At 36.9% G+C, this 14080-nt stretch overlaps 2 protein-coding genes across 3 annotated transcripts; both read right to left on the bottom strand.

Annotated features, from left to right (window-relative positions):
• Nucleotides 1-514: 514 nt before the first annotated feature.
• gcgb (glucagon b) lies at nucleotides 515-2657 on the bottom strand. Its single transcript, XM_008404019.2, has 4 exons — nucleotides 2383-2657; nucleotides 2181-2287; nucleotides 1141-1296; nucleotides 515-1013 (listed from the first exon to the last, which is right to left on the bottom strand). The coding sequence occupies exons 2-4, from the start codon at nucleotides 2273-2275 to the stop codon at nucleotides 893-895; spliced, it is 372 nt and encodes a 123-aa protein (XP_008402241.2). The 5' UTR covers nucleotides 2276-2287; nucleotides 2383-2657; the 3' UTR covers nucleotides 515-892.
• Nucleotides 2658-3009: 352 nt separating this feature from the next.
• On the bottom strand, nucleotides 3010-13490 carry fap (fibroblast activation protein, alpha). 2 transcript variants are annotated; one of them, XM_008404021.2, is made up of 27 exons: nucleotides 13367-13490; nucleotides 13123-13247; nucleotides 12835-12919; nucleotides 10517-10606; nucleotides 10334-10428; nucleotides 10165-10239; nucleotides 10010-10062; nucleotides 8715-8787; nucleotides 8423-8543; nucleotides 7824-7978; nucleotides 7590-7687; nucleotides 7334-7463; nucleotides 7184-7222; nucleotides 7001-7099; nucleotides 6838-6908; nucleotides 6688-6741; nucleotides 6084-6208; nucleotides 5882-5938; nucleotides 5586-5684; nucleotides 5276-5345; nucleotides 5010-5204; nucleotides 4882-4936; nucleotides 4693-4792; nucleotides 4219-4277; nucleotides 3853-3925; nucleotides 3597-3670; nucleotides 3010-3421 (listed from the first exon to the last, which is right to left on the bottom strand). In XM_008404021.2, the coding sequence occupies exons 2-27, from the start codon at nucleotides 13123-13125 to the stop codon at nucleotides 3320-3322; spliced, it is 2250 nt and encodes a 749-aa protein (XP_008402243.1). In that variant the 5' UTR covers nucleotides 13126-13247; nucleotides 13367-13490; the 3' UTR covers nucleotides 3010-3319. The 2 variants fall into 2 exon arrangements, with proteins under 2 accessions (XP_008402243.1, XP_008402242.1); XM_008404020.2 differs by lacking the exon at nucleotides 13367-13490 and having other exon boundaries at nucleotides 13123-13359.
• Between the last annotated feature and the right edge of the window lie 590 nt (nucleotides 13491-14080).

Here is a 14080-nt window from a genome sequence, read left to right as displayed (position 1 = left end):
GCGCGTCATGCTGCTGGCTCATGTGAATTACTGTTTCCTTCTCAGTGCTACGAGGAAATCAAAAGTGTTGACCCAGCTACTGATCCCAGCCGGTCTGATGCCGAGCTGATTGACATGATTTCCCTTTATTTAGCACGACTGTCCTTGGTGTGCAGGTCTGATCATCATGGGGGAGATCCTTCCCCGGTGAGCAGCTGACAGGTGAAACACATCATTGTATACCTTGCAGAAGTCCCTCTGCGTGGTTCTCCCAGGGGACAAACATGTTTATTGATTTTTCGTCTGCCTTCATTCGCGAGGAGGATCGAGAGAACACAACAGGAAACACGTTCTGCACGCTGGGACGTGAGATCTCAAAGTAATGAATTAACCCTGACATGTAAGATAATATCAGCTCAAGTGAAAATAGTTCTTAGAAGAGACTTGAATTACATGTTGTTAGGTTTTTTTTTTAAACACCCAAAAAAATCATTAATTCTCCTTTGGATATGACATGATAAAAAGGGAACTTAAGAATTGTACACATTTCTTTATTGAAAACTGCAAGAAAGTGTAGTTTAATGCTAGATGTGAAGTTTGGACCAACAACATAATTTAAATTCTAAAAATTCAAGTGAATAAGAAAAATGATCAAATATATAATCAGCTAATTCTCCATAAAATTTCCAACCACATTTGTCATTTACATGTTTTTTTTTTGTTTGTTTCCCCCCCCCCCGATATTTCTAAAAGTATCTCCTTCAACCACTGAAGGCCACTAAGGCTTCTTGTGAAGACACATTTAATTGTGTTACCAGAAGAAAGTGTAGTACAGGTCGTGACACATGTAATTGCACAGAATCAGTGGAAAACAGCTGCATCGTTTCACAAGAACGACAACCGCTTGAGGAGTTTAGTCTCTTCTGCCTCGGCCGGTCTTCAACCAGGAGACAAACTCTTTGGCTGCCTGGTCCTGCAGGTAAGAGCTCACGTCGCTGGTGTAGGTGCCGTCTGCATGGCGTCTGAATAAACTCCTGTAGAAGAAAGAAGATTTGCCATGTCCAGTCTGGATTCATGTCTTTTTTTTTTAACATTAGGAAATGTTACTTTACCAACAATATGTTTCGAATGCTTCATTGTAACATTTAAAAATGCACTCACCCGTTCCTTTTTGAATTCTTCAGCCACTGGACAAAGTCTTGGGCTCTTCTTGTTTCCAGGTATTTGCTGTAGTCATTGGAAAATGTTCCCTCTGAGTGCCTCTTCATGTTTGGGAACTCACTGGGATCACTTAAAATTGAGTTTTCACTCAACAATCTAAAAGGAAAACATGACAGAAAGAGCCTAGTCAAAGGACTCACGCACTTAGATTTAAGCTATGTACAAGAAGGTCATGGAAAGAGTCTGCTGGACGGATTATTCCGCTACATCACGGAGACATTTTAGGTGCAATATTATCATCAACAAGAAAATAAAGTCAGGCCTAATTCATTCATACCCCCTGGTATATCTGGACGTATCACATTTATTCAACCACAAAATCTGTTTCTGCTAAGACATGTCAGTGGCATTTTGCACATTTTTTAAAAGACTTTTGTAAAATGAGCCTCATTTCAAAAGAAGACATTATTAAAATAATGCAATGTCAAATTATATATATCTTTCTTAAAAATCTGTGGAAATATGGTTGCTGAACTTCTTCCAACTTTACATGGGTATTTTTGAAAAAATGTCATTGGTGATGAGCCCCAAACTTTGAATTTGAAAGGCATCCTTGCCATCACAATAATCTTTACCTCCCTTCGTAGATTTAATATCAGATTCCAGTCTAAATCTGCCAGGGCTTACTAATCATTTGAAAGCTAACGACATGTTCTTCCAACATATTACTTTTATTATTATTATTCATACATACACCTGTCAAATATATCGCAAAGTTTACACTTTTGCATTTCAACTTCAAAAGTACTTTAAGGAAACAGAAAAACAAACTGAATTTTACTTAAATCATGGACTAACAAGTAAACATACACACCTTTTTGTCCTTTTATTCAACTAAATAATAATAAGATTTATAATATAAATAAGTTATAGTAATAATAGAAAGTAGAAGAATATTAAGATTAGACTTGTGTTATTCTTTCTTCTAAACACCGGCATAAATCAAACTGATAAGCGTGAACACTGAAACACGATCTTACAGCGGTGTTCGGTCTGTGTCCTGGTCAGGCACCTGCCAACTGCTTTGGATGATGATAAGGAGCATAAGTCCAGCAAGAGACTGAGCACTTTTCATTGTTTAAGCTGCCTGAAAATGAGCAAAAATAGAGACAAATAGTGTTTTTTATTTTTATCTAAATGAGGTGATTGAGTTTTCAGAATGGATTGTGAAAAAATTCTTACCTGTGTTCTTTTGTGCAGATTGTTTAAGAGAGGGATCTTGCTTGGCGCTGATTGCTATCGTTCTTCTCTCCTGCTCGTGGAGCTTCTTCGTGGTCTCCTCCCCGTCTGCTCGGCCTTATATAGCAGAGATGAGGAGCATTCTCTCAGGTGACTCCCTCCGTCACAAAAACCTTAGCACATCCTCAACTACTCTCAAGCCATTAGTCAGCTTCTGGCTCACTGCACTGAATGTAATCTTGGTTAAAAAAAAACAACAAAGCATGATAGCTGGATGGTCAAAAAACATCGTTAAGTCTGAATCAAAAATAGTATACTCCAACATAAACATTTCTACAAATTATAATTATTAACTTTGACAGAAAACTGTCCAGCTTATTTACCCAAAAGACAAGAAAATAAACTAAATAATTAAAATTGTTGAAAAAAATATATATATTTAGCTAATACAGTTATTACCAAAACAAATGTAATCTAAAAGAAAATCTTAAGTTTAAATACCTCTGATCTTTGCTTTGATATTTCTTAATTTTAGATCCTCAACATCTGTAGCCACACTCAAGACCTACAGACAATTTCTCCAGGGGAACTTTCAATAACCGCTCGGAACTGCAAATGACCAGCCGTTTATATCTTAAAACAATGTTTATTGTATATCTTCATCAATGCAATATTACAAGTGTAAAGACACCACTCCACAGTGCAGCGTGACACATTGACTGTAAGTTATCACATTCACATAAAAAAGACAAAACTTCAAAATGCATGCAATGGCCTTGTCTAAAAAGTCACATATCTTAAAAATAACAAAAAGGCTCAAATTTGTGAGCAATGAAACATGTGAAATTTACCTGACTGTTCAACATATCATTAAAAGTAAAACAAGGAAATTGTTTAAAATGTTCCTTTATAAATGCTGAAGACTCTTTTTTTTCCACATCTATTCAGGACTGAGGAGGCATTTCTGCAGAAAGTGACTCATGAGGGTGTATGTATGATGAAGGGCTTGTCCCCTGAGAGAGTGATCCTTGTCAGTGTACCACTGAAATTAAAACCAAAACAAAATTACTCCAGAGATAACAAAATTAAAGATATGATCAATGCTATCTTATATTTTCATGCAATAACTAATGGTGGTCTTTTTCCATTTGAAACTCTCTTTAAACAAAAGCACATTCAAGACCAATATTAGTCCAGTTCCCTCAGCCAATATTTACCATTGCCTCAAAATCCACAAGTTCTTCCACCAGAGCTTTGGAGATCTGCGCAGCCTGCTGGAAATGGACATTGTCTAAAGGAAGAACAGCAAATCACAACGTGACTGAATGTCAGAGCTGAAATCTTATTTGAAGCAAATAGAAACCATTTGTGCGTGACTTTATTCTGTTACTAAGCAATGGGGGAAAAAAAAAAAAAAAAAGGTTAGCACATGTTCAAAAACAGCGATTAGTAAAGAGAAATTGCAGAGCGTACCGTCTGCTGTGCCGTGAATAAGGAGATAGGAAACCTTTTTAAAGTTCTTTGCTCTTGATGTGACTGTGGAGTTCTATGAAACAGAAAAGAGAAAATCCACAGAGAATAATGTAATGCAACTTGTGTCTCAAATCAGAACAGTGGATTCTAATGGGCAGGTGTAATTTCAGAGCCATAGCTAGCAATTTTGAAAACATAAAACATACTAAAGATAAATCATGGCCTTCCCATACTTTTTCAAAGCAGGTAAGTAATTTGAAAAGAAATTTGCAAAGAAAGAAAACAGATCAGGCTTTCAAGTAATATTAATAAAAAAATAATAGTACTACTATTAATATTATTTGGACTAGAATGTCTGTTGCTTACTTTGTAAGAGTCTGAATTCTCTGATGGTTTGCCCATGTAGCGCTCAGTGTAAACTGCATCTGCAAAAAAAAAAAAAAAAAAAAACCAAAAAAAAACTGAATATAATTTTTGCTCAGACCATTACATAAATATTAATTACAGTGTTCAAACAGCTTATTCTTGAATTCTTTAGCACCATCAGCTATTCATGTTTATTTTAACCCTTGTGAGTGCGAGGACTGAGGCAAATGATGCAAGTGATACAGGTGTGTAAACACAAGGGTTAAAAATATTAAATAGTAAAGTTTACTCTGACTTTATGGCATACATTTATGCTACAGGAAGGGAGGAAAGACGTGAAGGAAGAAAGGTAGTGAGGAGGATACAATAAAGGAAAGAGGAGATGTAAGAAAAAAAACTTTGAGGAAGAAACTGATGCTTCTCCAGTTTGACCAGACAAAGCTGGTGCTAAACAAGGAAAAACATGTCACTTACCATAATAGTCCCACTTGGCTACTGGGGCCACGGCAATCCCACACTTGAAGAGTCCAGTGCCAGAACCCAAAGCCATTGAGGCGACATAGCCGCCATATGACTGAAGATGAAGATTTACACTCATAAATAAAAAATATTTATTGATTTATAAGACAAAGAAAATCAATCATCAAAATACAGGCCACTTACCCAGCCCCATATTGCAATTCTGTCTTTGTCAATAAAACCCATGTCAATGAATTTCCTGTAAGATAGAAATCACGTTATAGCAGAGAAAAAAAAAATAAAACAATTCTTGTGAAGTTCATTTTCTTCACCTCACTGCTGACATTTGATCTTCCACTTCAAAGGTCCCGAGTTGCCTGTAGATGGCGTGCAGTATTTCATCACCCTGATAACCGCTTCCCCTTCCGTCAACACTGGCGACGATGATTCCGAGCGAACTGGAGAGGTACGTTCCCCAGTTCAGCTTGTTCTGATAGCTTACACTCTGACTGCAGGGGCCAGCGTATCTGCAAGGAACAGTCACCGTGATTCCCTCCAAGATGGGAAGTTGTGGCACACTGAGATGTTGTTTACTTACACATCAATAAGGAGAGGATATTTTTTGGACTTCTGGAAATCTGGTGGCAACATCATTTGATACCACATATCTGTTTATTAAAAAAAAAAAAAGGTTTGGAAAACAGGGAGGGACTGATGTTAGCAAGGAAGGAAGCTTGATAAATATTTGTATATTTATTTTGGATCTTTTTAAAATACGATAAGGTAATTACGCAAAAATAGTTAATTACATATCCAGTTTGAAGTGATGTTTTAAACCAGAAAGAAAACCTAGATGGAGAGTTTTAAATGAGAGTTTATGACTGTAGTTATGAACATGCATGCCTCACCAAATCCTGCAATCTTTACGGTGCCATATTTCATTGTTGGCATTTGAAATTCAGTCAGAAGATTTTCCAGCTCCTTATTGTCTTCCAAAATTGATAGCTCTGAAATAAAAATAAACACATAAACTTAAAAAATAATATATAATAATAAATAAGTTGAACATTGTTTTGGTGCACTCAAAGTTAACAAACAGATCAAACATTCTCTATTGTTTTAATAATTTTTTTACAGAAACTAAAAACATACAAGAGTAAAAAAAATAAAATAAAACAAATCAGCAAACCATAAAAAGAAATACCTGTTCCTGCACCTGAGCCCCTGTTGTCCATAAGTGTGTAAAGGGGCAATCCAGGTCCTAGTCCAAACAACAGACATAAATTCGTAAAGACATTTTACACCAATATTAGCCGTCTTTGTGATGTCTAAACTTTGATTATTGTTCACAGATGTTTCCTGCATGGCTGAGTTATTGCTTGCGAACACATATAAAGCTAACTGACCATAGCAGTCCATTCGGTAGAAGGAGGCGTCAAAGCTTAAGTAAGCTGAGTTGTACTGACACCTGTCTTCATGCAAGCCACAGGTGAGGCACATGGGGGTGGAGGGACTGCTTCCAAGCATAATCCTGATTTGAAAAAAAAGAAGAAAATCTCATTTAAGTTATGTAAATAATATTTTACAAGAGTCTAATTAGCTCGTCCAATAGTCTGTCTTTTTCAGTTTAACAAATAGAGTCTTCCATACTGGCAAATATGTGTAAAAATGACTGAAATTAATTGTTATCTATTTAAGTTGGTCTGGCAAAAAGCAAAGGATAAATATTGTGATATAAAAAATTCATCCCCACTGTCTGTAAAAGTATAACACCCTTTGAACTTTCTCACATTTTGTCACATTATAACTACAAACTTCATTGTATTTTGATTTTGTATAGGATTCAGAATGATCGGAAGAGATCGTAAGATGACATAGCAATACGTTTCACCAGAAGGTTTATAAATAACTTTTGCGTACATAATTTCATGTAAAAATGATGCAACTTTTCTGCCACCCTAAGATTACAATGTTGTTCTTCAGTGACAAGATATTCTTAAAACTGCTTACTTGTAAAGATTTCTCTTGACAGGGTTCCTTTCGTGCTGATTACTTACAAAATATCTGTAGGAAACAATTTAACATCAGTCCTTTTTTTTTTTTTACATTTTTGCTGATGGATGTATGATTTAGCATTTAAGGTGCAGTGATTTCACTCACATGGCATCCTTGGTTAATTTTGATATGTAAATAACTTCCCATTTCCCAGACGTAATTGGCGTGGCTTTGCCCTTATTCAAAATAAAAATAAAACAACACAATCAAAGAAAGGCAGGAAGGAATTGAATTAGCTGTAAATTGCTATAAAAAAAATAACACTTACATTTTTTATGTAATGAATATGTTTGTAGCCTTGTGTGTCACTCATTACTTTGTAGAAACTGAGTTTATCCTTAGCAAAGAAAATAGGCAGTGGCATATACTGAGGGGGGAAAAAACCCATCTTTTAATAATCAGACATTAAATGGCTGAAATAAAAAATGTAATTTGCTTTTTGGAAACTCACATGGCCAATCCAACCTGTCTTGCTTGTTTGCTCAAATTTCTGAAAAGAGTAAATGTTTTAATTCAGCATCAGTATAAATCTTGGAATCATCTCATTGAAAACTAGTGAGGATTTTCTGACAGGACAGGTAGCTTGAGTCGTGACATCCACCTCTTTCTCTCTCCAGCTGCTCCCATCAAAGTCGTAGATGGCTACGACCACATGATTCTGTTTCCTTGTGAGCCATTGCACAGCGACGCGTTCATCTGTTGCCCAGGTCACTGAGCACAAAATGTGATCACTGGGTAAAAAGGAAGAGAAAATGACAAGGTTTTCAAATGGGACAAATTGTGAATGCACCGCATTAATCTCTGCTTTAAAATCAGTATTACGTGTTAACGTAAGACTACAAGTTGTATAAACAAACCTTCCCGCCATGGGAGCAGGAGGAGCGAGCTGGGAATGCAGGGTGGGATTTGTGGTGTCAACGACAAACAGCTTCACCTTGGTGAGGTTTGATCCAGCCTATGGTAAAAGAAATTGACCAGAACAAACAGAATAATGCATTAAAATCCTACATTCTAAAAAAAATAGCAGTAGCATTTGACAGACATTGTGCTTGGAAATTACTATACTCGTTTTAAAAGTAATATAATCAAACCTTTGGGTAAGGAATAGCCACTGTTTTAGGATATTGCTCTGATCCGTACCAAGAGAACTCCACTTTTTGAACGTCTGTATCGTTAAACTGTGCAAAAGCCAAGAATTTTCCTGTTGATGACCACCATATTGCCCCGTTCGAAGCAAAGATTTCCTCTGAAAGTCATAAAAAAAACCCCAGTTAAAATATGTCAAAGTAAAAACGTAGAGAAACATATTTTTGTGTGTTAAATATTAGGCATGATGGTATCCATATTTGATTGTTAACTGTTGATTTTCTTTGCTTAGATATATTTTTATACAATAAAACAAGATTATATTTGAACATAAATATAACGTATTACAAAGCCATTACTTATTTATGATATGAGCTCATATTTTATTTTTAGGCTCAACTTTAGGAATTAGTCACTATTGCACAATTTTTCGGTTTAAAACCAAACCTGGACTAACTGAGTAAAATCACTGCATCATTTCAAACCCAAGATAGCAAAAAATAGCAAAAAAAAAAACCAAACAACCAAGATAGCAAAAAAAAAAAAAAAGATTGTTTTTAACCCAATAGTTTTTATAGTGCAGACCACCATGAAGCTTACTTACCCTCGTATACCCAGTCAGGAATGCCATTGAGGATTTCATTATTTTTCCCATTGTGTGTCAGCTGCACTGACTCAGCAGTTATGTTGGAGTTTAAAAAAATATTGAAGTTTGAGACATACGCCTGCAAGGTAGAATGTAACAATTATTTTGTTGAAGGTTTCAGCAAAAGGTTCAGTCAAAACTATAAATGTAAATGATTTTACAAACAATAGAAAAATTTTGCCATGTTTGCAAAGCATCACATGTTTCTATTCCAGCAAACTAAGCAATACACCAGGGAACAAAGACTCACATATTGGTTTCCTTCTGGCGCAAAGCTAAAGTACTGCACCGTGCGTGGAAGGCTCGCTGGCGTTACAAATGTTCTGCAAAGACATAGCAAAAGCATTTAGAGAGCAAATTGTTTTTGAATGAACTGAAAATGACCCTGACAGAACAGAGCTGCAAATTACACAATGTAAAAAACAAAAGCAAAATCTCAGAAAACTTAGCATCAAATCTGACAGGTGATTAAAGTTATATCTAGAATTTATCTCTGTCAACTTGATGAAAAAAAATGGAGAAATTAAAAAATACACCTAAATTCAAAGGTCTCTGAACAGAAGTTTCAGTTAATTGCAAATTCAAGTAATTTATTGAAGGATCTAAACCTCACCTATATCTGAATGCATCATCAGATTCCACTTCCAAATTACAGTAGGAGTATTTAGAATGTAAAACAAGATGTGACATAAATGCTAATGGTGTAAATTTGATTGTTATTGAACGTCATATTAAATTTCTATACTTATAAGTGTTTTGTTTTCTTAGACTTGACTCTCCAAGTCTAAGAAGAAGGTCCAAATAGGTTTGTGTTCTGGATGTAATTTGTAAAACAAACTTGGTGCCGAACCTGACCAATGATAAAGACAAAATATTTTTATGAATAAACACATACTATTGATTAGATCTCTGTCATGACAGCTTTTCTGAAAAGACCTGAAAAGCATTGTGGATTTTTTAATGGAAAATAAAACCATATCTATCCAGTCTGGACTTTAGTTAACAATGACTTGTTATGCACGTGTATTTAATTATTTTATGTTTAATGCATTTATTAACAATTTTGCCAAATTTTAAATTAAATCTTTTTTATATTTTTGGATTCTGCGTGAGACTGTAACTGACAGGACTAAAGCCCGCCTCCTGACTCTGATTGGTTGTTTCTAGTTAGCACTGGGAGCACTAAGAGAAGACGGACGAGCTCAATTTTTAACAGATTGTGTTTCTCTTCCTATACTGTCACTACATAGAGACATCTTAAAAATACATTCTGCAGCTTTAATTGTGTTATTAATGCATTTTTTTTCTGACTTAGCTTAATAATATTTAGACAGTTATTACTAAGTCTGTCTACTCTTAACCTTGGTAAAGAACCTTTTGTTGTACTTGCCTGGTAAAAAAATGTACTCTAAAAATTATGATTGTTTTTTTTTTGCAAATCATCATGTTTTTTTTTTTTTTCCTTATTACCATGTTTTTTTTTTGCACATCAAAATCAGCATACATATTTTGTGCACAACTACTGACATAGCAAGGTTTACTTACGACTGGGTCTTGTCGTAGATGGAATATGAGGCAGAATAGGAATGTCTAAAGTTCTGCAGGATTTTAAGCACAGATTATGTTTCACATTATACATCAGATGACTTGGCAGGTTAAAGAGGAACTTTACAACAAAAACATCTGTTGGGTGCTCTTACCTTAGTGTAATTGCTTTCGAAGGCAATATATTTATGATCACCTGACAACCAATAATCCGTGGCATCCACTTTTTTCTGAAGTTAAAAGAAGTATACAATCTTTTAGTAATAATTATGTTCAGATTAAAAAGTTGTACATTTAATATACTGAAATAACTAGCTGCTTTACAAATGTCGCATTGCTCAGATACAGGTACTTGTCCTTTGTTTCAGCATTGTGAAGGTAAACATTTCCGTCTCTTTCTTTATGCAAATACTCTTTATCTGCAGCAACAAAAAAAGGAAAGAAAAAAAGTTTTATGGATTTAGACGACCAGCACAACAGGATAGATGATTCAATGAACTGAATTACCCGACATCCAGTACAAACTGTAGGATTTCTTTCTGATGGTGTCATTAAAGTAATCCTGAAGAGTGAATGGCCTTTTGGTGGCTCCGGATCCTAGACAGATGCACAAAGACATGTTCATTTAAGCCAAAACCTGCTGCTTATGCTATTGGAGCCACTTAAATTCTAAAAGCACAAAAAATCTCTTTGTTGGGCCTCCTTAATCATTTGTTAGTTAAAGTTCATAAGGCTCTATCCTAGTTTAACCCATTCTTTTTAGAATCAAACAGCCTTGCAATTTTCCCCTCAAATGTAAGAGTTGCGTGTGGAGAGGTGTGTGTGTGTGTGGATTCGATTCAAGGTATTACACACACATACAGTCACTGTGGAGGCTCGTTATTGATAAAATGCACCCCTCTCCTACTGATTTAAATGTAATTATATAAACCGATAAATCACTCTCTTATTATTAAAAACTGATTACACATGGTTTTTTTTTCTGGACCATATTTCTTGCTGCTGTGCAGAGCCAGCTGTTGGCAGGGAGAGAGTTTGAGTGTGGGTTTGTGGGTACAACAGTGATAAACAGAGGACTGAAGCTCCATCTTAATACATTTTGTCACTTTTGTCTTTCTACCCATCAACAGGACAAGTATAGCTAAAGTAAAAGCACAGGCGTCGCTTTTACTTTTCCAGAGTGACAGTCTTGTTGACCGCTTAAACAAAATCAGGGCTGTTTTAAAGAAGAGCAGCAATCTTTAAATCCTCCTTTAAAAGTGGTTGATGTTAAGGACATAGTGCAGATGACAAATTTCACACTTAGTTTTACATTCTTATAATAAATTTGAACTTCAACATGTTTTAACTAGACTTCTTGGTTTTTATTTAATTAGTCTACTTAATCTAATACAAATTTCAGGAGTGGAGGTGAGGGATATCTTCCAAGACACCTGAGGGCATGATGAGCACACTAAAGTCGCTTTTCCACTGGCAAGTGGCGCACTAACCAGTTACTGTGCTGTTCAGTTCTACTCCAGGTAGCGAGCTTTTCCATTATACGCTAATGGAACGTATACGCTGTGGGCGGGATGTGATCGCACAACAGCTGTGGTCAACTCTCTGCTGACGTTTCCAGCAACACTTAGCAATGGAGAACCTCAAGGTTGCTCCTCCCTACTAAACAGCTCTCTGACAGCAGAAGGCATGTCTGTGGTCCACATCCATCCATCCATCCATTTTCTTACACCCTTGTCCCTTGGTGGRGTCGGGAGGGTTGCTGGTGCTTATCTCCAGCTAACGTTCCGGGCGAGAGGCGGGTTACACCCTGGACAGATCGCCAGTCTGCCGCAGGGCAACACAGAGACACACAACCATGCACACACACTCACACCTGGGGGCAATTTGGAGAGGCCAATTAACCTGACAGTCATGTTTTTGGACTGTGGGAGGAAACCGGAGTACCCGGAGAAAACCCACGCATGCACAGGGAGAACATGCTAATTCCATTGCAGAAAGACCGGGGCCGGGAATTGAACCCAGAACCTTCTTCCTGCAAGGCAACAGCTCTACCAACTGTGCCACTGTGCAGCCCCTGTGGTCCACAGCTAAGCTTAAATGTTGTTTTCAGTTTTCAGTGACGTAAGTCACGAGTCAATCAACAAATGCAGTCAGCTGTCAATCAAATTGCTTTGGTGCTGTACCAGGCTTGGTGCAGCTGATACTACACATGAAGTAAGCACGAAAAACTGACAAGAGCCAGACAGAGCGGTGCTGGATCTGCTAATGGAAAAATGAATGAATCTGGCGGACCGGCACCGTCCAGGTTAGAGGCGGTCTAGTGGAGAAAACGCCTTACGCCACTGCTCTGGGCCCCAAAACTATCTAGGATCTCACATTAATGCTTGAATTGCAACACAGATCATAGATCTAGAATAAATGACATTTGCTTATTAAGAATAGGAAATCTATTACATTTGATTTGATGATTTGAGCATTTATAAATTAAAATATTTTAATTCGTTTAAAATTTAAATGTAAGATTTATAGAAACTGGCAAGCTTACTATGTAAAAGCTAAAAGTATAATGTTGTTGTTGCATAGGGCCCCACAACAAATTCTGCAAAAGCCCCCATACCACCTTGGGCCAGCCCAGGCAACTGTGTATCAGCTGAGAGGAGTGCTCCATTTCTCTCTCTCAGGAGAATATCTAACCTCTGAGCTAAGTGCCTATAGACTAAAGGGGAAGGTTATGCAACCCCGGGTAGTGGGACTCAGTCTTAATGCAGCACAGAGACAGACAGACCAAGAAAGGAAGCCAATAGCTCATAATCAGAACTTACTGCTGCTGTAATAAACCGCTGGGATTGTTATTAACGTGATGACGACAGCCGCCCCTATCACTCCCAAAATCAGCCTGTTGCTGAAGCCCTGTGAAAGAAAAGGGGGGAGGKGAGGAGGGGGGAAAGCAGCCAAATAATGTAGACACGCTGACGTTGCAGTATTCACTGAGCTTTTAAATGTTATTTTTATCTAATGCTTAGTAACTATAATTCTTTAATAAACAGTTGTTTCATCTCTAAAAAAAGAGCTTATTTTGAATATTTGACGCGAGTTTTAAATCGCCTACTGACCATGATGGAGATGAAGTTGCCGCTCGAGCTTTCGCGTAATGTCCCCTCAGAAGTCGCGTTTTGCAGTTTCTCCTCGGACACGCAGCCTGGTCAGCATACTCTCACTCGCGGTGCAGCCGCCAACTCTGAATTATAATTCAATAACATAAAGCTGGGTACCGGAGCTTCCTATTCTTCCCTGTGAATTCCTGGAAGTAGACATACAGACATACGCACGCATTCACTCACACACACACACACACACTCACACCGAGGTAGACTTCTCTCTGGAGTCCGGAGCACAACTTTCCAGGAGCGCTTCCTAAACCCGGAGTGAAGCTCCGGGATTAGGAAGCGCTTGATTCCTCACCGAGGGCAAGGCGTTCACGCATCAGGCGCGGCAAAACCAGAAAAGCCGGCTCTCTGAAGTTTACTTATCTATCTCGATGAAGTTCAGAATCTTGGAAAAGTATTCATCAAGTCCCCTTTTTTCTCTCACACGTCGTCACCTTACGGCATCAAAGCTGATTGTATTTTATTAGGTCAATTCATCCATTGTGTTCGTCATTTGTGTCTAATAATTTTTGAAAGCCCGAGTTGAAACAAATTAAACATGCACAAATAAAAACAAAAAAGAAACATGCACTTTTTTTTTCTTATTGTCTTCAGTTAAATCAGAACAAATTTAGCTTGTTTTAGGTCATTGAAGATTATAATATCTTCAATATATATATATATATATATATATATATATATATATATATATAGTTAAATGTCAGTAATAATGAGAATATAAACAAAGAATATAAGAGATTTAAAAATCAGAAGTTTACATAAAGAATGATAAGAATCTCTTTGAACAATGAAGGAAAACCCCAATGATGATGTCACGATTTAAAAACTTCTGATAGGTCATGTGATGCAGTACAATTGAGTTAACCTGAGACACATATGTGGATGTATTTTGAGGCCAAACCTT

Source organism: Poecilia reticulata, linkage group LG2 (genome assembly GCF_000633615.1).
Source record: "Poecilia reticulata strain Guanapo linkage group LG2, Guppy_female_1.0+MT, whole genome shotgun sequence".
NCBI lineage: Eukaryota > Metazoa > Chordata > Actinopteri > Cyprinodontiformes > Poeciliidae > Poecilia > Poecilia reticulata.
The sequence above is the reverse complement of the archived record's forward strand: the minus strand, read 5'-3'. Positions and strand labels throughout refer to the sequence as shown.